The 25,596-nt window shown below is 52.0% G+C and overlaps 8 protein-coding genes across 8 annotated transcripts; 4 read left to right on the forward strand and 4 right to left on the reverse strand.

Annotated features, from left to right (window-relative positions):
* Window positions 1-317: 317 nt before the first annotated feature.
* Window positions 318-1,038, reverse strand: C7974DRAFT_328219 (uncharacterized protein; the record flags this gene model as incomplete). Its single annotated transcript, XM_046139025.1, has 1 exon — window positions 318-1,038. A coding segment is annotated over exon 1 (669 nt), but the record flags the coding sequence as incomplete, so codon positions are not given.
* A 19-nt stretch (window positions 1,039-1,057) lies between these two features.
* C7974DRAFT_468987 (uncharacterized protein) lies at window positions 1,058-1,989 on the reverse strand (the record flags this gene model as incomplete). The annotated part of the gene is made up of 1 exon (XM_046146412.1): window positions 1,058-1,989. One exon carries the CDS (start codon window positions 1,987-1,989, stop codon window positions 1,186-1,188), a length of 804 nt encoding a protein of 267 aa, XP_046001670.1. The 3' UTR covers window positions 1,058-1,185.
* A 491-nt stretch (window positions 1,990-2,480) lies between these two features.
* On the reverse strand, window positions 2,481-4,431 carry C7974DRAFT_107270 (cation efflux family-domain-containing protein). The gene is made up of 5 exons (XM_046134944.1): window positions 4,156-4,431; window positions 3,853-4,106; window positions 3,353-3,806; window positions 2,985-3,304; window positions 2,481-2,933 (listed from the first exon to the last, which is right to left on the reverse strand). Exons 1-5 carry the CDS (start codon window positions 4,172-4,174, stop codon window positions 2,655-2,657), a joined length of 1,326 nt encoding a protein of 441 aa, XP_046001671.1. The 5' UTR covers window positions 4,175-4,431; the 3' UTR covers window positions 2,481-2,654.
* Window positions 4,432-5,511: 1,080 nt separating this feature from the next.
* On the forward strand, window positions 5,512-7,402 carry C7974DRAFT_107281 (Fe transport protein 3). The gene is made up of 4 exons (XM_046134945.1): window positions 5,512-5,732; window positions 5,786-5,928; window positions 5,974-6,980; window positions 7,031-7,402. The coding sequence occupies exons 1-4, from the start codon at window positions 5,660-5,662 to the stop codon at window positions 7,056-7,058; spliced, it is 1,251 nt and encodes a 416-aa protein (XP_046001672.1). The 5' UTR covers window positions 5,512-5,659; the 3' UTR covers window positions 7,059-7,402.
* A 9,350-nt stretch (window positions 7,403-16,752) lies between these two features.
* Window positions 16,753-18,559, reverse strand: C7974DRAFT_302401 (tRNA modification GTPase mss1 mitochondrial precursor; the record flags this gene model as incomplete). Its single annotated transcript, XM_046137898.1, has 2 exons — window positions 16,753-18,252; window positions 18,305-18,559. The coding sequence occupies 2 exons, from the start codon at window positions 18,557-18,559 to the stop codon at window positions 16,753-16,755; spliced, it is 1,755 nt and encodes a 584-aa protein (XP_046001673.1).
* Window positions 18,560-18,747: 188 nt separating this feature from the next.
* C7974DRAFT_431082 (ribosomal L28e protein family-domain-containing protein) lies at window positions 18,748-19,819 on the forward strand (the record flags this gene model as incomplete). Its single annotated transcript, XM_046144750.1, has 2 exons — window positions 18,748-18,757; window positions 18,807-19,819. 2 exons carry the CDS (start codon window positions 18,748-18,750, stop codon window positions 19,817-19,819), a joined length of 1,023 nt encoding a protein of 340 aa, XP_046001674.1.
* A 235-nt stretch (window positions 19,820-20,054) lies between these two features.
* C7974DRAFT_107320 (aspartic peptidase domain-containing protein) lies at window positions 20,055-21,779 on the forward strand. The gene is made up of 2 exons (XM_046134946.1): window positions 20,055-20,373; window positions 20,421-21,779. Exons 1-2 carry the CDS (start codon window positions 20,290-20,292, stop codon window positions 21,537-21,539), a joined length of 1,203 nt encoding a protein of 400 aa, XP_046001675.1. The 5' UTR covers window positions 20,055-20,289; the 3' UTR covers window positions 21,540-21,779.
* Window positions 21,780-22,958: 1,179 nt separating this feature from the next.
* C7974DRAFT_107323 (general substrate transporter) lies at window positions 22,959-25,030 on the forward strand. The gene is made up of 4 exons (XM_046134947.1): window positions 22,959-23,176; window positions 23,230-23,999; window positions 24,050-24,476; window positions 24,525-25,030. Exons 1-4 carry the CDS (start codon window positions 23,086-23,088, stop codon window positions 24,860-24,862), a joined length of 1,626 nt encoding a protein of 541 aa, XP_046001676.1. The 5' UTR covers window positions 22,959-23,085; the 3' UTR covers window positions 24,863-25,030.
* The last annotated feature ends 566 nt before the right edge of the window (window positions 25,031-25,596 follow it).

Consider the following 25,596-nt stretch of genomic DNA (forward strand, 5'->3'; position numbering starts at 1 on the left):
CTCTCTGTTTGCTGCGAGTCCTCGATGGCTGTATCAACTGACCTTAGACTGTTGTCGCTCTTTGTCCTTCGCAGTCGCTCCTGCATCGCCACATAGTCGCTCGCCTCGCGATCTCGCCTCTCTTGGAGACTGACTATCTTTGTCGTGCCTCGCTCCATGATACCTACCATGACTTCTTCTTGAGCAGCTGCTGCTTTGGCTGCCTTGCTGGCTGCCTTGCTGGCCGCCTTGCTCGCAGCCTTGCCGACTGTCTGGTAGCCTATGTCAGCCATCTCCTTCGACTCTGCCGGCTGACCCTCCTCAAACGCGTACTCCGCGAACTTTGGCACCGCATCCTGGATGTACTTCAGAAACGCAGTCAACTCCGGCGTAGAACGCATCCATGCCAGTATCGCAAGAGATGTTTCCAACTTGTACTCTTGGTTGATGAGCCCCTCGATGAAGTTGATTCCCATCGCCCTCACTATCTGCGAGTTATGCGGAAACGTGTGCCATATCATTTGTACATCCCACAAGCTTACCGGCGACACGCGCATCATGAGTTGCACGTGGAGATGCGTGTGCAGGGCGTCGAGTCCTGCACGCGGCAACCCCAGCGCGAGCCAGGCGTCGTGTATAGCCAGCGAGGTGTCGAGGTCAGGGTGCAGGCTGAGTGTATTAAATGGCGCTGTGCGGCCGCTGCGCTGCAGCATGCACGTGATGACCCAAACTAGGCCAACTGTTTCGATGCGAGCCTGGACATCGATACCGATTTGTGGTGTCTGCAGATCTTGTCGTACAGCATCGGGAGGGAGGTAGGCAGGTTCTGGAGTGGGCAAGACCCATTTCTGCAGTGCGGGCGCGAAATGGAGGACCAGTTTCAGCGGGATACGCGGAGGGAGCGAAGGCGTGACGTCGGTGCCATTTATGGCGAAGACGACATATGGCGGCGAGTCGATACTTTGCGGAAGAGGAGGTCCGGGGGGGAATTCTAGCATGTAAGACATTGTGTGGTTGGTGGTTGGGTTGAGGTGTCTTCAAATTTTTCTTGATGGCGAGATTCTATTATGCTGCGACAGTGAGGGCGAAGGTGAAAGTGAAAGCGAAAGCAGGTTTATTTTGTTATTGATTTGCAATCCCACCTGATGACTACCGGCACTGACTTGTCAGAATAGAACATATTCGGCAAAGGAAACAGCAATGCCTCTATCTCTGCGCAATACTGAATGCCATTCCCATCTGGTACGTCGGCTCGTCCTCGATCTTTGGCAACGCCTCCAGTAGCCCATGACTGAACACAACATTTTCTTGAATCTTTTGCACATTCTTAATCGCTTGTGCCGCCAGCTCCTGAGTAGCACGCATTGACTCCAGCTGTGCGTCCCACTTACGCACGACACCCTCGATATCGCCCTTCATGACCTGCTTCACAGCAAGGTCGTCACGCTCACCGACATCATCCCTGCCGTGCCTCAGTGCCACCTCAGCATACAGCCACTGCAAAGCCCTGTCGTGGTGACCTTGCGAACGCCAACTGAGCTTGCGGAGACTCTCGGTGAATGAACGTGGCCATGTGCAAGGGTCAAGTGGTGCTGTGTCGAAGCTGCTGTAGATGTGCGGCAGCCTGCCACCGGAGTCCGGTGTGCGGGGCGCTAGATCTTGAGGGAAAATATGAGCTGCGTCAGCGAGTGCCCATTGCTGCATGGTGATTTCGAGGTTCTCCGCGATCTTCTTGGACCCGGTTGAGTTGGAGTCCACGCCGTGGCTGAATTCGTCAGACAGCGTGATGGTATATAGGCGATTGCCACGCAGGATGTTGTAGTCCAGATGCACCTTTTCGCCACGTTCTTGGTCGGAGACGATGATGTGGGAGGGCTCCACGACGTTGTAGACAGTGGCTCGGAGGGCGGCATAGATCTCGTCGTGCGTCATATTGGCGCGGATAGTAGCTGCGTAAACCACACCATTGTATACCAAATACATGGTCTTGCTGTTAGTCGTGTTGGTCATAACGGATGATGATGAATGCGACGCAGGCTATGAGACAGCTGTTGTTGTGGGCGACGGAGTGCCACGGCCGCCTTCACCTAAGCCACGTAGCGTCGCGAGTGTCATCATCAAGCAAGCAAAAAAACATGCCTACACTAGAATCGAACCTACAACCTCGCGGTGCCCAAAAATATCGTTCAGATCGCGCCAATCACTCACCCAGCGACTTAAGCCAGCCACCTCAGGCTGTATGCCATGACGCGGTCTGAACGATGGAATTACAACGAATCTTTTGAAATATATACACAGTATAACAATTAACTCACTGAAAGCCTTCCTCATGAGATATATAGCATGGCGAAGTGAAGAAGGTAGCTGCGGAGCGTGATTTGCTTGTTTAATTATGAAATGGGACGCGACAAACAAAGTGAAGTGCAGATCGATTATGCACTAGTCTGAAGTGTGTCGTCTGGTACGATAGAGAGGTGGCACAGGAAATAGTCAATAGAGTCAATCGTTTTCATACATTCTAAAGCTGCCAGTCTTGGACCGCGCTGGGTATCTGTGAATGCCTCCGTCGGCACGAACTAACTAGAAATCAAGCATTATTTGAGAAGCGAGGACTTGCCAGCAGAGCTTCATCTTAGTTGAGCGTCGCTGACGCGCCGTTTGGGAGGAAGTGACTTTCAAGTTGTGGTACCCTTCTTGAAAACAGATTTCAGGCTTTTGACACGCTCTTTGATCGATCGCTGCTGTGTTACTTCGTAGAGCGGCTTATGCTCCTCCTTGATGTCGTGTTCGTTCTCGTAATCGACATGGACGTAGGCTCGTTCCACATCCGCGAGACCCTCGAGCTTACGCTGCAGGGTTTGGCTAACGTCGTGAGTGACCTTGAGGGGCAAGCTCTCGTCCATGACGATGTCGACTTCGACGTAGTACTTCTGCCCAGCGTGGTAGGCGCGGCACTGTGGAGGACTTAGCAGCTACCAACAAGTTTACAACACAAGAGAACCTACAGTATCGATCTTCTCGATGCGATTGTCATGTGTGACTACCAAGTATGCCAGCTTGGCCAAGAATTCCTTTGGTGCCGACTTGCCAACAAGAAGCCAGACGTGGTCGAATGCGTTCGCGGCCCAGGAGACAAGGATCAAGAGACCGATCAAGATAGCACCGATAGGATCGACGTACCAGACGACACGGCTTCCAACAATAGACATGGCAAGACCGAAGGCGTTGACGACGATGTCATTGCGGTGGTCAATGAAGAAGACATGTACTGAAGGGTAGCGACGGTAGATGAAGCAGTAAACACATAGCGAGCCCTTCGCGAAGACTAATATGTTTAGTACAGTTGAAAGGATTGTCAGTATGCTTTACTCACTAGCTGTTGCCACGAATGCGATAGGTATAATGTGAAGCTCCTCGGAATCCCTAGCACCAGCACCTAATGCTCTCCCAGACTCAATAATCAGCTGAATAGCAACGGTAGTCATCAAACAGCAGAACATAATGATTCCGATGGTCTCTATCCTGGTACGACCGACGGGATACTTGTAAATGCTTGGCCGTGCTGCCATCCTACTGGTGACCAGCATGACGCACGACGACACAAGATCCATGAAAGCATCTGCTGCGGTTGCAAACAGAGACAGAGACCCTGTAGAGATCGCGGCGTACATCTGGATGATGAAAAGGAGAAAGTTGACAACGAAGGAAGCGTTCACAGCGAACCTCACTTTCGGTCCGTTCTCGACAGTATCTAATGCGGCCAAACGCTCCTCATCTCCACTCTGGAGGAACTGGTCAATCAGTTGGTTCTGCCTTGTGTAGAATTTCTATTTTGGTTAGCTACACTTAGATAGCATGATAAACACTACATACCTTCATGCGCTTCTTGTTGGCCTGAGGGTAATCTGCCTTCATCTGTGCCTGGGTCAGGTTTGATCGGCGGTGCTTGCCAAGATCCAGTGGGTCGGCACTATTGATAGTGACCATGGTATCATCCTTGGCAATCTGTGTAGAATCTGTCATGCTCCGTGAAAGCTCTTGGATAGCATCTGTTGGCGCCGTAGGTGTGATTGCTGGAGCAGGCGCCTGATCGACCACTTGGCTTCTAGGCTCGTCATTGGCAGAGTCTAAGAGAGATGTCAGAGCTAAAATTTTGGGTAACTGCCTGAGACTGACTGTGAAGTTCGGAAGACATTGTTTCCGGGTTTTTATATAATGCCTGTAGCAATAGAAGGATGCCGATCGAGGTGGAGGTTGTGGATAAGCAGATTGGAAGGCATCAACTGCTGCACAGGGACCGCGAAGTAATAAACACCAGAAAGTTCGCTACGGTCCGCCTCTCCGCTCTGAGAACGCTTGTGTTCGAGCTCCATAGTCATGTCCTGTGGCGTCTTCACAGCCAAGCCGCGATGTTGTGTGATTCTGGGTGGCACAGTACAACGAAGGAAAGAGCGAGCGGAGCTTGAAACTCGCTAAGCATCCAGCATTACTGGGGCAAAGTGCTTAGCTACATGAAATGGAATAACTACGAGGGAAACTTAGCCTAATCTTGATACTTCAAAATACTTTGCAGCAGCTGCAGGTGCGGAGGACGGGGCTAGCGTCCGCGCCCAGGGAACCGAGACTATGACAATCATCAAGAGAGTGACACAAAAGCTTAAAAATGACAGATGAAGGGCTTTGAGTAGACACAGTTGAGAAGAGTGGGCATGTTACAGGTTGGCAGCATGTGTGACACCTTGGTAGCTATGAGGCGGCCAGTTTTGGCTATACCTGCCCCTTCGATAATGAGCCAATCACCTTGCGCGCCCAGAAATCATGGCAGGTTCCATCTGGTATCTGTGGCGTGTTACGGAGACGAGGCCGAATTTACACGTAGATACCGCGAAGGTAAAGATAGTTCCAAAGTTCCTCAGCCATGCTCAATGCGAAACCAGTGGGTCTTGGCCAGTCACGTCAGTACATTTGCGAAACGGTTCATTGGTTCAGCGTACCGAGGTCCTGCAACCAGGAGTGCAGCAAAGGGGATCGTCGACGCGTCAGTGCTTCTTCACCTCGCAAGGTGTCCCACTCGGCGGAAACAAGACTTGAGCCGCAACAATGCAAGCCGCATAACTGCGGGTCTTTCCCCAGATCTTCCCTCACCGCGCCCAGCCGCCTCCCCAACTTGCCTAGCATGTCAGCCGCTTGCCAATAATCTTGGGAGTCACTGGGCGTATGCGGGCAACGATATCCACTTGCAGCCTTACAGCTCCAAATCACTGTTTTCCTTGCGGTCCACGCGTTCCAGGAACAAGCCTCACTGGCACTTCCTGGCAGCGTCTGAACCTCCGCGCTTCTATGTGACGCATCTACCTTCTCACACATGTATGGCTGCGTCATGAACCTCTTCCCCCAATACGTTCTAGAGGCTTGCAGATCAGTCAGGATACGCTAGTGTTTCTTTTGCTGGCAAGACCCTGACCAGCATATAGCCTCATGCCCGGCCCGTACCATATATACAATCTGGGGCTCTACCACTCTTTAACGTTCTCAGGGAGTTCGTCATTTCTTCTGTTCGTTTCCCTTCTTTCCCCGTCGCTGGCGACGTTTCTGCTGGCAGTTCTGAATTAGAGTCTGTGACTCTTTCTCTCGTTTTCTTGTCTTAGTTCTCCTCGTAATTTCAATCACAACATCCGCCATGGAGAAGCCAGTGTGCGGGAGTGAGGCTGATGGTGCGGAGTACGACTTTCCACTCCACTTAGGTGCTGTCTGTAAGTGTATACGCAGAATGTAGCTGTAAGTCGTCTTTCTAATGACTGTACAGTCATCGTCCTTGCTGCATCCATCGGTGGGGCTGGATTCCCGGTTGTTGCAAAGAAAGTAAAGTGGATGAAGATTCCACCAAAGATCTTCTTCTTCTGCAAACATTTCGGTACTGGTGTTCTGATTGCTACAGCTTTTGTCCATGTAAGTGCAGCAACCAGTCGCATACGCCCAAACTAATTCCCGTAGCTTCTTCCAACGGCCTTTGCATCTCTCAACAATCCTTGCCTCCCAGATCTTTTCACTGAGAAGTACCCGGCTCTACCTGGTGTCATCATGATGGGTTCGCTATTCATTCTCTTCGTGATCGAAATGTGGCTTAACGCAAAGACTGGTGGCCACTCCCATGGAAGTGCTACCGGTCAGGAGTTTGCTGGAGGCGCGCCGCCACCTGGTCTCCAGGCCGCAATGAACAACGCCATGCAAAAGCGAAACAGTTACGACTCTCAAAGGACCATGTTGACCATCCGCGACGATAAGAAGGGCTGGGTTGAGAGCACATACCCAGGCGCCAACTTCTCGTTTCCCAAAAATCGTGATGAGATGGAGCCCCGATCCGAGATGCCGCCTTGGTTCATCGTCTTTTACGAACAATACGTCCGCCAACGTGAAGAGATGATGAACATGGTCAACCGCGGAATGCCGGCTCTGCCAAGTTATCCTCAGGAAAAGAGCGCCCACGAGGAGGTGTCCTACTTTGATGAGGATGTTGAGCAGGCCGTTGACCCACTTGTGCTAAAGAAGCAGTCCATGCAGATCACACTCATTGAAGGGGGTATCCTATTCCATTCTGTCTTCGTTGGCATGACTGTCTCCATTACGGCCGATGGTTTCATCGTCTTGCTCACCGCCATTGTCTTTCACCAAATGTTCGAAGGTCTTGGCCTTGGATCGCGTATTGCAGCCGTACCTTATCCCTCGAACAGCTGGAAGCCGTGGGCTCTTGTCGTCGCATTTGGCTTTACAGCACCCATCGGCCAAGCCATTGGACTCATGACCCGCGGCTCATACGATCCCGAGAGCGCCTTCGGTCTTATCATTGTCGGTGTCTTCAATGCCATCTCATCCGGACTGTTGATCTACGCTGCACTCGTCGACTTGCTTGCAGAGGATTTCCTTTCAGAAGAGGCTAATCATACTCTGACTGGTAAAGACAAAACACGTGCTTTCATCTACGTGCTCTTGGGAGCTGCTGGGTAAGTTCTGCATTGCTGAGTGTCTATTGCTATCGGCTAATATCAAACAGTATGGCCGCCGTGGGAGCATTTGCTTAAGCAGTACTTGGCCTTGGTCTTACCCGATGTATGAGGTCTTCGCGAGGTCATTAATCACAAAGCTGCTCGAAACGATCTTAGCATGTCTTGGACAGACATGTATCTTTCTTCATCGTTGCAATGTCGTGGGAATGTTACCCCACCTATGTTTATGATGGCCTGTATGAGTATGGGGGATGTGGTGTTCTACGGCTATTTCATTTCCTTATATCACAAAATGGGGCAACCATTCACTCTTCAATATGATCAATCTAGTATAATAACATCATGTATTCCGTTGCCTATCAAGAAACTGTACGAGTGCGTATTCTCTTAATTTCGGAAGCCACAAAGAGTCTTCGAGGAGCCGGTATCTTATGTTTGTAGAATTGCTAATCTTGATATAATCATGGTGTTGGTAACAACACCACATCCTACGAGTTTGTGATTGGTTCGAAAGCTAAACAATGGTTCCAACCGGGAATTCACCACAACGGCCAGTAATGAGTGTCGAAGCAGAGGTTCCTTAGGGGCAAGATACTGTGGCAGAGGTTCCTTGACCTCAGCCAAATCTGAAACAGCGCTTCGCTATGAATTTGAAAGTGAAGCGAACAGCGCACTCGGTGTCCTGTCATGCTCACGATGATTTCTGCACCCTTTTATACATCGTGGTCTTCGTCTCGTCCACCGTATAGTGGATATCGACGTGGGAACACGTCGTACCGAAACAGAGCTGCAACCAAAAATCTGGTCAACGGCAGTAAATCCTATCGGAAATGTGAATACCGAAGGCCAATGCCATGTCCAAGTTGGCAGTTCTTCTACTTGGCTGGGCCAAGGTGTGTCGAAGCTGCAGTGGTGAGGTCGCAACGGCAACGTGCATGAGCGATATACTACGAAAAGACTTGGCGAACCCTAGATAGCGATTCAGGTTTGTTTCAGTGGTTGTTGATCAAGAGGCTCGGCGGATACAAGGGATGAAACTGCATTGCGGCTCGGTTCGGGCGGTTGAGGTTTCACGACTAGAGGCGATCCACAGCTCTTTCGGGGAACGTTTAGAGCAATTTGAATATTTTAAAAGCAATTGTGATCGCCAAGACAGAGTATGGTACTGCAGGAGGATTGTGATGTCCAATTTCTGCAATCGGGCACCACCATGCGACGCCCCTCGTGGAAGTTTGTGCGGAGAAGAAAAGCTCCAATCCTTATCCTTGTGGGTACTTTGGCATACCTACACAGTATCAAAAAATGGCAATGATCCTTCATGTGCACCGTTCTGACTGGCACAACAGCGTTCATCTTTAGCGATCAAGGCGATGATAGATGCTGTAACACAGGAGCGAAACTACCGGGCAAAAAAGGCAAAAAAGGAGGATTGTTATGACCTAACCAGGGGTCGCTGTGAATTGTTAGGACTCGAAATCGAACCTGCGTAGTGCGGGAATACTTACAACCTGGAATCTCTTGATTGCCGACTGAATCGTAGTCAAGCGCCTTGCCATTGGGCCATTAGGCCAATTAGTTACTTGTTGCTGACTAATTGATGTTGATCCTGAGAAATATTGTATATATATCTCATCTTTTACTGCAGTCAGCAAAGTCCCGAATGCCTTGTTAAATTTTGAAATAAATGCGGGTGGTGTGGATTACCGTGTCCGTGCACTCAATGCGCGGATTCAGTCAATGCGCCGAACCACCAAAACACCCCTTTCATCTCAACTCTATAGCAACACAACGCGATGGGATTAAAAGAAGCCCTTGCAGAGTGTGATACTTTCACATCTGAAAAAGATATCCCGTGGACCAAAATAGCTAAAAATCATGGTGTTGTGCGATCAACGTTGACGCGCACGTGGAGGGGTGAGACGCGCCCGCGACAAGAGGAGGGTATTGCACGCAGAAACCTACAACCACAACAAGAAGCAGACCTTGTAGAGTATATAGATAAGCTTACTGCTCGTCATATACCTCCTACACGAGAGATGATTAAGAATTTCGCGTCTGCGATAACCCGCGAGGAGGTGAGCGAGAGCTGGGTTACCCGCTTCATCAACAACTACTCTATCCATCTCATCTCTCAGTATTCAACTGGGATGGACTCTAATCGCCACAACGCTGATTTATACACTAAGTATGAGTTATACTTCAACCTACTACAACGCAAGATCGCCGAATATAAGATAGATAGTTGCCACACCTACAATATGGATGAGAAGGGCTTCCTAATTGGTATCACCACCAGAACAAAACACGTGTTCAGTAGGCGTATGTGGAGAAGGGGGAGGTCAAGGCATCACTTCAAGATGGCAACCGTGCCTGGGTCACGGTACTGGCTTGTGTGTGTGGTGATGGATCAGCACTGCCCCCAGGCCTCATCTACGAGTCAGCCAACAGCACTATCCAATCGAGCTGGGTGGAAGAAATAGAGTCAGGGGTACACTCCGTGCTTGTTTCCTCGTCACCTTCTGGCTGGACCAACAATGAGATAGGCCTTGCCTGGCTCCAGCAGGTGTTCGATCGCTTCACCAAGACCAAAGCTCGAAGAAAGTGGCGCCTACTTATCCTGGACGGCCACGGGTCGCACGTGACGATGGACTTCATCAACTACTGTGACGAGAATAGGATACTCCTGGCTATCTTTCCTCCTCATTCTACCCACACGCTGCAGCCGCTCGATGTGGTGATGTTCAAGCCTCTCTCAACTGCATACTCAAAAGCACTCACAACACACCTTCACAATGGTCAGGGGCTATCAGTAATCAAGAAGAGCGAATTTTTCCACCTATTCTGGAAGGCCTGGACAGATACATTCACTCAGGGGTTGATACTCAGGTCCTTTGAGGCAACGGGTATAGCACCCCTCCAGCCCAACGTCATCCTTCACCGCTTCGCTGAGCCTTCCCCACAGGCCTCTGATAGTAGCAGAAGCTCTACTTCAGTCTATTCTGGTAAGGATTGGCTCAAAATTGAGACTCTACTTCGTAAAGTAGCTAGGGATGAGGGCAGTAAGGAGTTAAGGAAGATTAGCCGCTCGCTCCACCACATCTCAGTTCAAAACCAGCTACTCCACCACGAGATAGAAGGCCTCAAAGAGGTTCTTAAGACCCAGAAGAAGCACAAGAAGAAGAGCAAACCTCTCCACTTTGAGCATCCTCAGGACTATCACGGTGGAGCAGTGTTCTACTCTCCTCACAGGGTAGAGAAAGCACGTCAGTATGAGCAAGCAAAACAACAAGAAGAAGAGGCAGAAGAGGCAAGAAAAGCAGAGATGGCTGAACTACGCCACGCCAATAAACTATACAAGGAGAAGATAGCACAGGAGAAGCGTGAGCAACGGGCGAGGGAGAAGGAAGAGAGAGACCTGCTCAAAGCTAAGAAGGCAGAAGAAGTAGCAGAACGCAAGGCTGAAAGAGAGTGTCAGAAGCAAGCTCGCGACGCTCCAAAAGCTCTACAATTGTCCCAAAGAGGCAATCGCAAGACTTCAAAAGCTTCTACAGTCAAACAGAAGCCTGCGTGTCGTGGTGTGGGTGCCCGTAGTCGTCCTAAGCCTGCGACGCCTCCTCCGCCTCTGCGCACCCACACCACCCGCAGCGGTCGCACTGCAACTCTATATAATTAACTTGTATAGAGTAATATTGTCGTACAGGTCTATAGATCACTCCACCAAAATATCTTATATTAATTACTATTGTATGTGGCTCTACAACCTCATTTTTGCAGGTGCGCTTTGGGGCGGTTCGGCGCATTGACTGAATCCGCGCATTGAGTGCACGGACACGGTATCGAGAAAGTGGGGCACGTAAAACCCTCAAAGGTGGTCCCACATAAAGCGTCTCGCAGAATCTCAAGCCTAGTATCTAATCGTTCACACCCAGAAAAGTGGAATGGGATAACAGTGCAGCATTGATAGCCTCTTTGATTATCATTTTGCCTGCATACCTAGGTAGATAGCTCCTGTGCAGAAAAAATTAATTGACTCAATTCAAACCCCCGGTCTTAAGAAACTGAATGTAGGGACCTAACCGACAGAAGCAGAATTTGAAGCACACGTCAAGTCTACTCACAATAATCTTGCGGCACCAAGCGTTTACGCTGCACTTAAGCGCACTTCAGCCAAGAGCCAGCTAGCTTATACTGGGAATGAACAGGACTCGCAGCTAGACAAAGTCAGCAGACGTCAGGGAAACGAGCAGTTGACAGATACCAGCGAGGTCTTCGATTCGGAGGAGACTCTCGATATGGACTTGACAAATACCAGTAACCCCTGGGTTGACGTGAGCTATCATATTGACGAGCAGTCCCCATGTTCGCTTCAAGAGTATATGTGCTGTTGGACCCATACTATCATTCAACGTATTAGCCCAAAGAAAAGAGCAAATATCCCTGGGAACAACTCAGCCCCTACTCAACACTGCTCTAGAGCAACTGTATCAGCCACGCTCACCCCCTCAAGAATATGTTCACGATGACATGACAGGACTAGCTCCAATCTTGCCAATCATCGAGGAGCGCAATCACCTGCCTCCCGATATTGGGCCTGTCATTGTGAACGGCTCGTTTCTAACACCGCCCCGTGATCAACATATAAATGAGCTGGCAAACGTTGCCACAATCGACGGCTCTTCGTTCCCTATTAAGGAGCTCCAAGCTCGACAGCAACTTATACTTAAGGAGATGCAGTGACAAAGTACAGTAAACTTAAAAAGTAGCCCAGTCGCAAATAGATTGACAGAGGGTAACTCCCAGGCTGACGCGAACGATTCGATACATGGACTAGATTATGATGCTGATAAAATGCAGCATGCACATATCAAGGACGTATCACCCAAGAAAGCCCTCCCCCCATGGCGAACTACAGCCTTGCTGATCTTTGGACACGGCAAATCCTTCTCGTGTCTTACCCCAGGAGATCAAAAACACCAAAAAGGGATCCCCCTGGGGTTTGCCACGCACGCTCGGCAAATTCAGATCAGCGGTAGAAAACACTCAGTCGTCTACATTATTTAATTTCAATGAGAGCAATGCAATCCAAACAACGCTTTGAGAGGACCTGCCGGACGATAGTCTCGTGGCTCAACAAGAAGCAAAACTAGAGCGACTACATCGAAACACCATCGATCAGCTCGGGGCATCTCTTTTCGGACGAACGTACCAGCGAAAACGCAACACTGTTTGAGCAACACTCCAGTGAAGACGGATCAATGGAACGTGGAAGGACAGCAAGTCCACGAAACCTAAAACACATCTAATATTCGCAGAAACGCAGCCATGTCATACAACATGGCCATCGCGCCGAGGATCAAGATAAGAGAAAGTGAGCACGTGGGACTGCACTTGGTGGAGAAGCGGACAATTGCAAGAAGGAACCAATGCCAGAGATATCTCGGGACAAGCGTAGTATGTGCGTAGATTATGAACACCCGGAGCTTGTTGAGAGGAACCAGGTGAGGGTTATCGATCCCGCTGAGGGGCATGAGGAAGCAAGCAGGAAAGGCCTCGAAAACACCAAAAAGGGCAAATCTGCAGAACCCAATTTCAGTCCACTGCCGGCGAATGTTCTTCGTCAGCCCACATACGCGAAGATAGGCAGAGAGCATCTCAGTGTCGAAGACCCTACTTTACTAAGATATCCCATACGAGTACGATACAGATCCAAACTACACAATCGTGTTGCAAGAAATGAGCGAGGAAGAGATCGACATCCTGTTCGAGCATACTGTGTTACTCGCCAGCATGAAGCTGCTAGGAAGATGGCGGCCACGTAGATACACAGGTAGAAGCCTGAATCTCCAGCTGAGGACATGTAATTACAATGGAGGATTCCAATCGAGGACAAGTCACATTGGCGCTGTGCAAATGGTTTGGGTAACGATAGTCCGTACAAATGCAGGTGTTTTGTGGTGAATATTGCTCTGTGCTCCAGACTGCACTGCAACAGTTGATTCCATTTCGAGAGTGGTGCAAAGCTGAGAGTGACCGTCCACCATCCCTCAATAGTGCAAGACCCCAAGAATCGCCCTCATCTTGTATGATCTCATTAGTAGTATTCCACACAGCCCTACCCGTACCCAGAGGAGCAGACGCATCCACGTGTTCCAAAACCGCACGGGCAGACACAAGCCCGCCCCAAAGGCACCAAAATGACCTAATCCAAGTTGCACCCCTCTGGGCCGCTAAAGCACCCATTCGAGCTGAGACGGAGCAAATATAGCCTCAGTACCACAGCGCGCCCGCCAATCACGCGGTCCAGCTGGGCGCACCCACGCCGCTAGCCCGGTCAAGACAATGGCTGGCGGCGCAGCTCCAAGGCGTCAGCCTTACGCGGGATGCTAGCTAGTGACGCGCTTGTCGCGTGTGTAAGATCGGATCGAAGGGGAAAAGTGGTGCCTATTTTTGGGGGCCGTCTTGCGTGCAGTGCCTGAATGCATTTGGGACGTAGGGACAACGTTTCTGCGTGTGTCTCGAGGACGGTGTTTTTGCGGCGAGGTCGGTGGTACCAGAGCGCAATTGTACAGAGTTTCGTGTTCCAAATACAATGGAGGCTCTGCTGTGCTATACCTGGGCGATATCCTCGTGGTCACAGGCACATGGCTATTCAGCGGTGTCATATTGGATTTTGGGGAACGAGATGGCTCAATGCTGCCCCTCGGTCGCTCTTTCGGCACGGTGGGGCAGTTTACAATACCTAGCAGCTTCAACGGTGATGAATCCGCAGATAAGGCTGATGGTCGACGTGATTGGCGTCTTCTGATCGTGCCCTACGAATAAGGCGTTGCTGAGGACAGAGAGTGACAGGCACTCCGAGCGTTTTGATTGGCTGCATCTAGATATGATGAAAGTCATTTGGATAGTCGCATATGCAGATACTGAATCTTACACAAGATCGTGACTCGAAACTTGCGCCGGTGGGTTTCGACTCATAATGATCAAACTATCAAAACTCGAGTTCAGCCAGACAGGTACAACCCAGTCTACAATTGCGGCACAACCTCCGGTCTAAGCTCGCGTTTGGAGCGGCCGCCAGCCCGATTTGGCTGCGCTGTGACTGCGCCGGCGGGTACCTGAGGCACAGCTGAACATGGTGCGCTGAACTTCATCATCAAGTCGCTATCGTCACTGGTGCCGATAACCTTTGCGGTACAAGTCGCCGTAGCTGCATATGCAATGCTACTCTAACACCTCGTCTCCGAATGTTCAAGGTGCCAGGCAGCGGCATCGTGCGCGTCGCAGAGTTTGGAGAGCCGATGGCCAAAGACAGGGTCTACGTATCGCTGTCCGTCGAATACTCGTGGGAAACACTCGGTGCACTGCCATACGCTGTATTCCCTCGAGGTCGGAAGAGGATGTGCGATGCAGTGATTCGTTGATCGAAAATACTCTAGCCATGGGGCGGCCTCTGCAGCTGGAACTGGTCGACAAGACTGCAACGTTGTTTTGGTGAAGACATGTGCGCATAGCCTTAGGCGAGCACCTTGCTCGTCATTAGAGGGACGACCAGTCAAAGATTGAACCGTACGACCGAGGACAATCAAATTGTATGCACAGTACCGGTGATACAGTAATAGTCCAGTACAGTTCCAAAGCAACGGTTCGGCTCTTGGATCCTGGCTCGCGGCGCCTGTTCGCCGATCAACGGCGCAGCCAGCGCCGCCTCGCCGCCGCACCGGGAGTCGAAGGGCGCAACACCCACACAAGGGCAGGAACGTGTGTAGCAAACATGAAACGAACGTCCTATTCGCGGGTTTGTGGGTGGGTGCTCGGCAGGGCGATGCTGTATGACTGTGTCCTGCAGAACCAATGAGGTCCCTCAGGGCTCGCCAGAGCTCATGTGCCTGAGGAACGCGAAGGAGCAGAGCAGAATAGTGAACAGTGAGTAGCGAACGGTGAGATTGCCGCTCGAGGAATGTTCGCGAGGAATCATCAACCGCGGTCCGACAGAGTGCAGGCAACACTCGGGCGGCCGCCCAGGACTGGCCAACTTCACGCAGCACCAATAACGCTGCGCAGTCTTGTCGCAACTTGTCGTCATTCCACCCGCAGTGCCAGCACCCTGTCAATCCTCTACATGTCTTTCCTAATCAGCACAGCAGGAGGCAGGGTCCAAGTGCCCCGTGGTAGGTAATCAGCCGCATGTGCACGTCCCTCGTTAGATGTGGCAGAGCACACTTCCCGTTTTAGTCCCTACCTACGGCGCAGCGCCGCAGCTTGTAATGCTCCGACGAACGGCGAACCGCGCAGCGGTATTGCACGCTCTGACTAGATGCCTTAACACACTTCCGGACGCTAGCGGGGGGCAAGCCACAAATGCGGCCGCTAGATTGGTGGCAGATGGTGCAACGCGTGGGTTGTATAAAAGATGCCTGGCCTAGGCAAAGGGCAGGGGCATCATCAAGTCACCAGTTCACAGATCCGAGAGGCCTTCAGCAGTCTGCCAGTTCCTTTCCTATAAGTTGTTTCCTTCTCCTGGCGTTTCGTTTCATCTCATCTTCAATCATCTGTTTCTTCAATCAGCTTCCAGTCAACACCACTTCTTCCATACCAATTCCCAATACTACGCCTCAGCATCATTCAAATGGGTCGCGACGGCTACAACTAAAGCATTGATAATCCCACGATCAACACCAACGTCTACAATATATGTTCATCTCCTCTAAACAATGGGTCGAGACGGATACAACTAAAGCCCTCGACAAACACAACGAGCAACCTCGAACGCGCCGTTCGATCATCGAGTCAATCAAGAAACGTCTCCAAACCCTCAAACCAACTCAAAACCCATTCGCCAAAATGGCCGGACGCGGAGGATACAACTAAGCCTCCGACGCGCCCAACCCATTACGCATCTACGGCACCTTCACCTCAATCAACATGGCCGGACGCGGGGGCTATAACTAGCCCGGCTGAACTCACCGGTTCAGCACATCCTCACCTATCATAATGGCACGCACACATCACCCTCATCGAACAAGGCAGACTCGACGCAACGACGCATCGACTCCCCCCCTTCTCAGCACACCCATCACCCTCGGCTTCGGCCCTGTATCTGTACGCACGCAATTGTCTTTCTGTACACTAGCGCATAGCGCTGTCCTGTTTTTGTGCTTCCAATGAGCGTTCCGTTATACATTTGAGCCAGCATTTAGCAAGCGAAGGAGTTGGATCGATTTTAGGCAGGATGAGATACACAATGTAGCGGGTTAATTTAGCAAGGAGTACGGCATTCTAGAGATAGCATAGCTCTTCACTGAGCGCAGCATCGGGCGGCGTTACGGAACGTTTGGGGCGTTTTTTGATATTCGATACCTGTGGTCGTGGCCCAGGAGGGGTTCTGCTACATCTTTAGTGTGCATCGTGGAGGTAGCTCCACCAATACATTCTGTAAATTTGACATTTGTCATTGCCTCTCTTTTCCATTGTTCATATGCATGCGTGCGGGATTGTAGGTAGTCTGGACGCGCGGCGACACGTAGTTACTTGCCCACGCAGAATCTGAGACGTACTTGTCAGCAAAAGATTTGAAATAACAACCGAGGCTACCCCACAAACGTGGCTTCACGGTCGCGGTTACCTGGCCCGCTGCTGTCAGACGCCACGCTATATGTAGTTGTCGAGGCTGTCCAACAGTGATGGGGCCGAAAGTGGTCCGAGCGCAGGGCAAACGGTATCAGGCATCAGGCCGTGAGCCTCTGGGGCCAAAACAAATTTGGGATACGACTTACTTCTCAAACACTACGCCCAGCACTTCTTCTACATCCCCGCCGTCTCCTCGCCCCGTGATCCTTGCCAGTGCGTCGGCAGCACTGCGTAAGGATTCTGCGGCGAGCACAATGTCCACCTCGTCTGTTGCGTCTGGTTCGATGCCATAAGCGGAATGCTCCTCGGTGAGTTCTGGGGTGACGGCTGTCAAGAAGGCCTCAAGGAACGTAAGACACTCGGTGAGGAGGATACGTTGCCGTTCGGTCGCACCAAGAGATTCTTGCCAGATGGAGGGGTCAGGTTCGGAGTCGGGGACGAGGGCAGCCGTCATGTCGCGAAATGTTTGGATGAGGGTGGTCAGAAAGAACTGCATGTTTCCTGCGTCACGACTGCCGGACTTGCCTGTGACAGCGGCCGATGCATCCCTGCAGGAAATGAAAGCAATGCGCGTTTCTGCGATGCCGAGCGTGGACTGGATTTTTATTCTCCATGCGTCTTCTACGCCGACCGTTGACGAAAGCTGGTCGATCTTGTTCACGGCAACAACGACGTTGATGCCTGACTCGACGCACTGCTTCGCTGTTGCTGTGACCTCTGGGTCCATCTCTGCAGTCGCATCCTGTACCACGATCAGGACGTCTGACTCAAGCGCTCGTTGCTTGGCACGCTTTATGCCCTCTTGTTCGACTGCTCCTACGACACCTTCCCCTACTACACCAGCTCTACGCAAGCCAGCCATGTCGCCAATTTTGACCAGCCAGCCGCCCAGGTCGACGCTGACATCTACAATGTCTCGAGTTGTACCGGCTTCCTGTGAAACGATAGCAGCCTCTCGCCCGACTATGCGATTTAGTAGACTGCTTTTGCCAGCATTGGGAGCTCCAAGAAGAGCCATGCTGATGCCGTTGCGCAGCAGCTCGCCACGGACTGCGTTGGCAACATGTGCCTCGATCTGCGCACGCAGAACCCGAATTTGTTCTGCAACAGATGCGCAAAGCTGCGCTGGGGATTCGTCGAAGTGTTGATCTTCAGAGAAGTCGATCAGAGCCTCCAATTCTCCTCTGGCTGCTAGTAGCAGCATGCGCCACTGCTCGTATCGCACAGCCAGCGACGACGTCGTGCCTCGAACAGAGATCTGGCGCTGCTGTTCAGTCGAAGCAGACAACGTTTCTCCTAGCGACTCGATCTGCGGTAGATCCATGCGGTTGTTGGCGAACGCACGACGGGTAAACTCTCCGGGCTCAGCATATCTGATTGACTGCACAGCAGGCGCGTCGGTCGATGCTGCACACTGAGGTATAGCAGCTAGTACTGCGCGTGTAATCGCAGGACCTCCGTGCACGTGCAGCTCAAGGAGGTCTTCGCCAGTGACGGTGTTCGGACTAGGGAAGTAGAGGATGAGTGCACCCGAATCTAGCATTGTTTCGGGGGACGGCGGTTGGTGAGGGCTGTAGAGCTTGCGAAGGGTCGCGTAGCGCGGTTTTGGGAACGTAGTGGAAGGACATAGTCCTTCATACACCTGTGGCGCATGAGTATGTCTGTGAAGAGCTCAGACGATGGGCCATGCATACCTGTCGACATGCTGGGCCTGATATACGAATGACAGCTATCGCGGCCTTTCCAGATGCTGTAGACAAGGCATATATCGTCGGCTCATCAAGGTATGAATGGAATTGACGGCGCTGGACGAGGCTCACGGGCCGGCGCAACGGCTGGTCGATAGCATCTCTGCACGTACTCAGGCAGGAGCGCTGTAGGCGGGCAGGGCGACACGTCTGCCGCAGAAACTGACGGCTGCTTCTCGCTGATAAGGTGGCAGCTCTCATGCCGAGAGCGCGCGGTTTGGCCTTCACATGGCGCTGGTGATGAATTGCAGGCGTCGTGGTTCGCTCCTTCTCCGCAAAAGTGGCCCCTGCGCCGCCGGCTCCACCGAAATCTTGGTTGCCCGCCAAAAATGTTTCGAGCGTCGCTGCGAGCCTTCACCAACAACAACGCCGAACAAATACCGCACAAAATGGCTTCCGGTATGCATGCAAAGGCGACAGGATCGAGAACCAACACTGACTCTACCAGACGAAATCGTGTGGTCCGTCATCGGCACCGACTTTTGCAGCTACAAGCTGAAGACGACCAAAGACCAGACCTTCTGTCGCAATGAGCACAACGTCTCTGGCTTCTGCAGCAAGCAGTCCTGCCCGCTCGCAAACTCGCGCTATGCCACGATCCGCTCCGATCCCAAGACGGGCGACCTCTACCTGTACATCAAGGCCATCGAGCGTGCTCACTTGCCGAACAAGTGGTGGGAGCGCATAAAGCTGCCCAAGAACTACACTAAGGCCCTGGAAATGGTCGACTCGCACCTGCAGTACTTTCCCAAGTTCCTCGTTCACAAGAACAAGCAGCGTCTGACCCGGTTGACCCAAGTCAACATTCGCATCCGCAAGCTGGCCAAGGAAGATGAACGTCTCGGCGAAAGATTGGTGCCCCGCCTCGCGCCCAAGGTCAGGAGGCGCGAAGATGCACGAGAGAGGAAGGCGCTGGCCGCGGCAAAGGTCGAGCGCTCCATTGAACGAGTCCTCATTGATCGTCTTCGCTCTGGTGCGTACGGTGACCGCCCAATCAACGTTGAGCCGAATGTGTGGAAGCGGGTCATGAAGGGTCTTGAGAAGGAAGGCCAGCTTGAGCGTGATGAGGATCTGGACGACGGAGAGCAGTACGAAGACGAAGAGGAGAACGAGTATGAGTATGAGAACGGTGTCGGCCAAGTCGAGTACGTGAGCGACGTCGAAGGCGACTCGGACGACGAGATGGAGGACTTCGAGGATTGGGTTGGCGGCCAGAGTCCAGATGAGGGCTCAGAGGGTGGCAGCGACGGCAGCGAGAGCGCAAGCGAAGACGAGGATGAGTCTGACGGCGAGGATAATGCAGCTCTCAAAAAGGCACTCGCAAACCTCAAGAGGAAACGCCCCGCCGCACCTCCATCTAAGCCAAAGAAGAAGTCTGCAAGGGATCCCAAGGGAGCAAAGCGCGAGATCGAGTACGAAATCGAGAGAGAGCCTGCGGCGAGAGAGACTCTGCGCAACTAATACCCTACATTTCATCTTTACAGCATCGGCGTTCGCTTTCGGCAAGGAGTTCGAGCATCTTAGAGGCCGGTATGGAAAAGTCAGATCGCATATTGTGCGGCATCATGTTGCAGCCTTCACCACGATTTTCCCAATGTAAACATCTCAAGGGCATCAAGCACGCTGTAACCTTCATCCAGTCACTTCTTTATCATGTTCCTTTGTGGTGCCCAAAGCTATCTGACACACAGATCCCCGTATCGGTCCATTACCAAACCAGACGGTTGACCGAGTTTACGGCGCGCTCGGCCACTTAGCCTATGAGCTTCCCTGCAAGGTACCACTATTAATAAATCGCGAGCTTCTGTGCATACGACACTCATTTCAACCGCAATGACGTCCAAGGAGTCTATAAATCCGCTCTCTCGGCAGCATCGGGCGTTGCCAACTATCGTTCGCTTCAGATCGACTCTTGTACCACACAATCTACCATGAAGTCATTCGGTCTCTTAGCTGCGGCTTCGGCTGCTGCGGCTGCTGTAATGGAACTGCCGGTTCGCATCCAGGATAGCTATGTACGTTGTTAGTCGAACGGTTGATGCCATTCAACTAATCTGTGCAGTCCTCAGTAGCACTCTCCGTTGGCTCGCCCCCAAGAACCTACTTCCTCTTATTCGACACTGGCTCCTCTACCACATGGATCACCTCCACCGGCTGCACCGAGACTTCTTGCCCCAATCCACGTCCCTATGCCCGGACTTCGTACTCCACCAACGCCTCTTCGACCTCTCAGGACTTGAACTCCTTCTCTCGTATCCCGTACATCGACGGTGACAGCGTTGCAGGCGCTGCAATAATCGACACCTTTGCTGACCATGCTGGCGGCTTCGAATGGAACCAGACCTTCTTGAGCGTGAATGAGAGTAGTTGGCGCTGGATCACGGCGGATGGATTTGTCGGCTTGGGATTCAGCAGCATCGCTGAAGACAACACAACTTCGCTTGTGGAAACACTGCTATGGGATGGGCAGCTCGACGAACCGCGTGTCGGTCTGTTCTATGGCAACAACCTCGGAGAAGAAGGAGAGCAGAATGGTGTCCTGACAATCGGTGGCAGCGAGGAGGAGAAGTATGTGGAAGGCGATGTCGTGTACGCGCCGCTGTTGAAGGAGGGCCCGTACCAAGTCTGGCGCGCACCGCTGAGATCCGTCAACGTCTTGGTGACGAGAGACCCGAATGCAACCGTAACCATGAAGGTGGGATCTTTGCCCGACACCACGGACGTGGAGGGCGTCTGGCCAAAGGCGAACACCACATGGCCTATGTACGGCAGCGGCCGAGCAGTCTTCGACACAGGCGCAGGCAGAATTTCCCTCCCAGAAGAAATTATCAGCGCCGTGTACTTCAACCTGGGCTGGAACATGACCGCGCTCATGTGGGGCGATGAGAGGATGGATTGCCAACACCTCAACGCTTCATGGGCAATTACTTTCACTCTTGGCGAGGGCGCCGAGGAGGACGACGTCTCATTCAGCATCCGTGGTGACGAGTTCACCAGTCCGGGTGGCCAGTGCATGCCCCCTCTCGACGCCAGTGGAGGGTATGGGTTCGCGCTGATTGGCACTACTTTCCTGAAGAGGCACTACTCTGTCTTCGATTACGGCGCGGACAAGGTCGAGAACTACGCACCGAGAATCGGATTTGGCAGGCTAAAGAAGCAGTGGGACTGGCTGTACCAGTGAGGTACAAAGTTCAGCTTGACGATTTAGTAGATTTCACAGACATTTAATGATGATTTTGACGAGATATTGTCGTTATAGAAAGAGGCCGTGAGACATCGTTGGCTAGTACAACGATTTCCTTGGTGCGGTCCAACACGCCTCTACCGGTACAGCTCTTCTCAACTCACTGTTTACAACACCCAAAACAACAGCCTTCTCGCGACACGAGCTTTCCACAAGATCCCACAACCACAGGATGACCTCTGCCTCGCCTGTGGGCTCACTTTACGAAGTCCGATCTGGTGCAACTCATGCTGCAGGGCGCTAGAAACAGGTCGGGGGACATGCGTTTTACTGATAGTAGTTCCACTAGAAAGGAGGTCAGTGAGGTAGATTGATCTCGTGTTCGCAGCAGAACGTCTTTGCAAGATCCATTAGCAGCCCATCGCTGTTACTCCACAAACTCTATGGGGATCTGAGCTAACGAACCAAGCTCGTCGGTCAGGGGATTAACTCTTGGGCGTCTTTTCGTCTAAAGTGGGTTGCCCAAATAGGTACCCAGAAATGTTCTGGATGCCTTCTCGAACGCGCATGGCTACGCGTGGCTGCACGTAGCTGCCCGCAGCGTCCTCCAAGCAGGGCTGAGTGAGGCGGCATCTCCACTTTTGGTAACTCGCGCAGGGGACTTTACCGGTGGTGTGAACGCACCCACACGTGATGCGGGAAAACTTGCTTGGACGGGCCTGTTGTGCGGACAAGCGTTTACCCCATTTTTATCCAAGAGCGTCCGACGGCGTCTGTGTTCCTACTTTGCATGCTTGTCGTGAACATATACTTTGATGTTGTTTCCGAGAAGACCCCACTTCCTGGGAATGCTCAAACGGCGTCCAAAGTCTCCCAGCACGGCGGCTTGACATTGATGATCAGCTTGGAGATCGATCTTACGTGCTGCATGTTTCGGCAGAGATGCCCGGAGAATAGGACGACATGCAGACAAGCAAGCCTCTGATACGCCAGCGGACTCTCTGCGGCTTGATTAGCTCGGCACAGGCTTGACTCCCGTCCGGCGCCGCCTCGACGCGATGCGACTCAAGAAAAGAGCCACCTCGCACGACCCGGAACGACTCGATCAGGCAATCCGTGTCTTTGCCATAGCAGCACGCTGCACGGCCGTTGTGGAGCAGCGAATCACGCAGCCCACTAACCCGTCCGCCTTGCATGTCTCTCCATCTCTCCGCTTGCACCATCCCCAAATGATGTGCCGAACCCGCTGATCCCCGCACTCCGCATCGCGGCTCTACACCAGACGTCATCGCTCCTCACAACGATGCATCATGGCTTCCCTGGTGCCACACGGTCATTGCACGCTAGTAGAGTTGGATGTAAGAACGGAACCGGCTACACCGCAGGGGGAGGGTGACGGTTGATCATTCAAAAGGCTGGGAGGCGCACTTTTATATCTTGCTGTCGCACGTACTTTGCTATCTACGCTTGGTCGGGGATTTAAATCCTCCTGTAACTCGCCTCTTTTTAATTATACATGCGCTAAGCCGTACACACTGTCATCATGGGCAAGAAGTTCTACGGCCTCACGGGCACGAAGCTCAATATTGCCATTGCTGTCGTTGCAGGCACTGACTTTGCACTCTTCGGATATGGTACACTCTCCTCACGTCAGCTATGTACTAGCCTTCGCTCATTTACCGTATAGACCAAGGTGTGATGGGCGGGCTGCTCACTCTGCCCTCCTTCGTCCACTACTTCCCCGAGATCGACACCCTCAATCCTCCCAACGGCGATGCAAGCCACACAGCCACCATCCAGGCTATCACCGTGGGCGCCTACACGCTCGGTTGCTTCTTCGGCGCTGTTGCAACCATCTGGCTTGGTAACATGCTCGGACGCAAGAAGACTATTTTCATCGGGAGTGTCATCATGATCATCGGCGCTGTGATCCAGACCGCATCGTTCGGCCTCGCGCAGCTCATTGTCGGGCGCTGGATCACGGGTTTCGGTAACGGGATGAATACTAGTACGGTTCCTACGTGGCAATCAGAAACGTCGAAACCCCACAGACGAGGCCAGATGGTTATGATCGAGGGCTCACTGATTGTCTTTGGTGTCATGCTTAGTTACTGGCTCGATCTGGGGTTCTCTTTCCTGGAGCCAAGCTCCATCGCCTGGCGCTTCCCGATCGGCTTTCAGATCATACTTGCTATCTTCATCCTCATCTTGATTCCAGGATTGCCTGAGTCCCCACGCTGGCTCGTATTGAAGGGGCGAGACGATGAGGCTTGGGACGTCTTAGCTGCACTTAGTGCTCTTCCGAAGGAAGACAAGAAAATCGTTGCAGAGCTGCAGGCTGTGAAGGATGTTGTGTTCGAGATGTCAAGAGGCGGGTTCAGGGAGTGCTTCAAGACGAACCGCAACAGAAACTTCCACCGCACAGTCCTGGCTTATGTCAATCAGATGTTCCAACAGGTACGTGTCGGTGTTAACACACGCTAGAGAACGTGCTAACGAGTCTCCAGATCTCTGGAATCAACCTGGTCACTTACTATGCGGCGACAATTTTCGAAGGATCACTCGGTCTTTCGCCATTCTTGAGTCGTCTTCTCGCTGCTTGCAATGGAACTGAGTATTTCATCGCATCCTGGATCGCCATCTTCACCGTTGAGAGATATGGTCGCCGCAAACTGATGCTGTTTGGTGCCGTTGGTATGAGCGCCACCATGTGCATTCTCGCAGGGACCACCAGCAACGTTGAAAACAAAGCTTGTGCTTTAGTTGCCACTGTCATGCTCTTCGTTTTCAACTCCTTCTTTGCCGTTGGGTGGCTCGGGATGACTTGGTTGTATCCGGCAGAAGTGACACCACTCTCCATCCGAGCCCCCGCCAACGCCATCGCCACAACGGCCAATTGGGCATTTAACTTTATGGTGGTTATGGTCACTCCAGGCAGGTAGCTATCGTCTAATTTACTAAACTTTACTGACCTGAATTCAGTGGCCTTCGCCAACATCCAATGGCGGACATACATCATCTTTGCGGTGATCAACGCCGCGATCGTTCCCAGCGTATACTTCTTCTTCCCTGAGACCGCCGGTCGTTCCTTGGAGGAGATGGACGAGATATTCCACAAGACTACCAACCCATTCGACTGCGTCAAGATCGCCAAAGAACTCCCGCACCGCTTCGATAAGCGTGGCAACCCGCTCTTCGACTATAACGATACAGAGGAGGCGAGAGACGTGGAACGGAGGAGGAGCTCAGTTACGGGTGCGGCGCCGGGTATGTTCAGCAAAGACACTCGGGAGCACAACGAGAAGATTGGGAACATGTGAGGTGTAGAAGGCAGTATGGTTAGAAGTCTACAATTATAGCGGAGGGAAATCTACGACACATAGGTGCGAGCAAATGAGTAACCTGGGCTTGAACATCTTCGCCCGCAAAATCGACGTCCTGAATACGAAACTCTTCTTGAGTTGAATGACCGGTCGATCTCTCTATAAACTGGTTAACAGGATCGGTGTGTTGCTTTCTACTGTGTCAAAGCGCTATGCACCCTTCATAGAGCCTGCTTGCTGAGATAATTGGAAACTTGTGGGTATGGCAGGTCACGAAAAGGAGGCATCTCTGGCAGCAGTTTCCTTGGACCAAGGTCATATGAGTGCTGGTCCTTAAGGCACTTGCTTACTCTGCTCACTCTTCATCTTGAGCGGCATCAGCGTGCTATCAGAATCACTTTTATCAAGCTCGATCTCCTCACTGTCACCTATAGAGGAAAGGATGTCCGTAGACTTGAACTCATCTTTCTCTTTAGACTTGTTACGCATGCGACGATGCTTGAGTGTGGACATGATGGCGCTATCAAACAGCTCCAAAAGATAGAGGACTCTGGGTGAAGTGTCAGTGGGAGTTTTTGACCGTCCCGTGCGAAGCCGTTGTAGTAGGGAACAAGCAAACGGCGAAGGCATTAAGCCGCTTCGGGAACTGCTACCTAGTGTAGTCACCTCGCACAGTTGTACAGCGACTACAACCTCTTCACCACCCACCTTTCGGACCGCTCCTGTTCTTG

The sequence above is a fragment of the Boeremia exigua genome, assembly GCF_020726555.1.
Source record: "Boeremia exigua strain MPI-SDFR-AT-0100 chromosome Unknown C7974scaffold_2, whole genome shotgun sequence".
Lineage (NCBI taxonomy): Eukaryota > Fungi > Ascomycota > Dothideomycetes > Pleosporales > Didymellaceae > Boeremia > Boeremia exigua.

Bases quoted from the DNA above. Each gene is read 5' to 3' on its own strand.
- C7974DRAFT_107270 (XM_046134944.1), bottom strand. The intron at 3,807-3,852 runs GTATGTAGTGTT...TAACCAAAATAG, and splicing joins CCAACAAGAAGCGCATGAAG to AAATTCTACACAAGGCAGAA. The intron at 3,305-3,352 runs GTGAGTAAAGCA...TAAACATATTAG, and splicing joins CGCATTCGTGGCAACAGCTA to TCTTCGCGAAGGGCTCGCTA.
- C7974DRAFT_107281 (XM_046134945.1), top strand. From the start codon at position 5,660: ATGGAGAAGCCAGTGTGCGGGAGTGAGGCTGATGGTGCGGAGTACGAC. The intron at 5,733-5,785 runs GTAAGTGTATAC...ATGACTGTACAG, and splicing joins ACTCCACTTAGGTGCTGTCT to TCATCGTCCTTGCTGCATCC. The intron at 6,981-7,030 runs GTAAGTTCTGCA...AATATCAAACAG, and splicing joins GTGCTCTTGGGAGCTGCTGG to TATGGCCGCCGTGGGAGCAT.
- C7974DRAFT_107323 (XM_046134947.1), top strand. From the start codon at position 23,086: ATGGGCAAGAAGTTCTACGGCCTCACGGGCACGAAGCTCAATATTGCC. The intron at 24,000-24,049 runs GTACGTGTCGGT...ACGAGTCTCCAG, and splicing joins TCAATCAGATGTTCCAACAG to ATCTCTGGAATCAACCTGGT. The intron at 24,477-24,524 runs GCAGGTAGCTAT...ACCTGAATTCAG, and splicing joins GGTGGTTATGGTCACTCCAG to TGGCCTTCGCCAACATCCAA.
- C7974DRAFT_107320 (XM_046134946.1), top strand. From the start codon at position 20,290: ATGAAGTCATTCGGTCTCTTAGCTGCGGCTTCGGCTGCTGCGGCTGCT. The intron at 20,374-20,420 runs GTACGTTGTTAG...TAATCTGTGCAG, and splicing joins TTCGCATCCAGGATAGCTAT to TCCTCAGTAGCACTCTCCGT.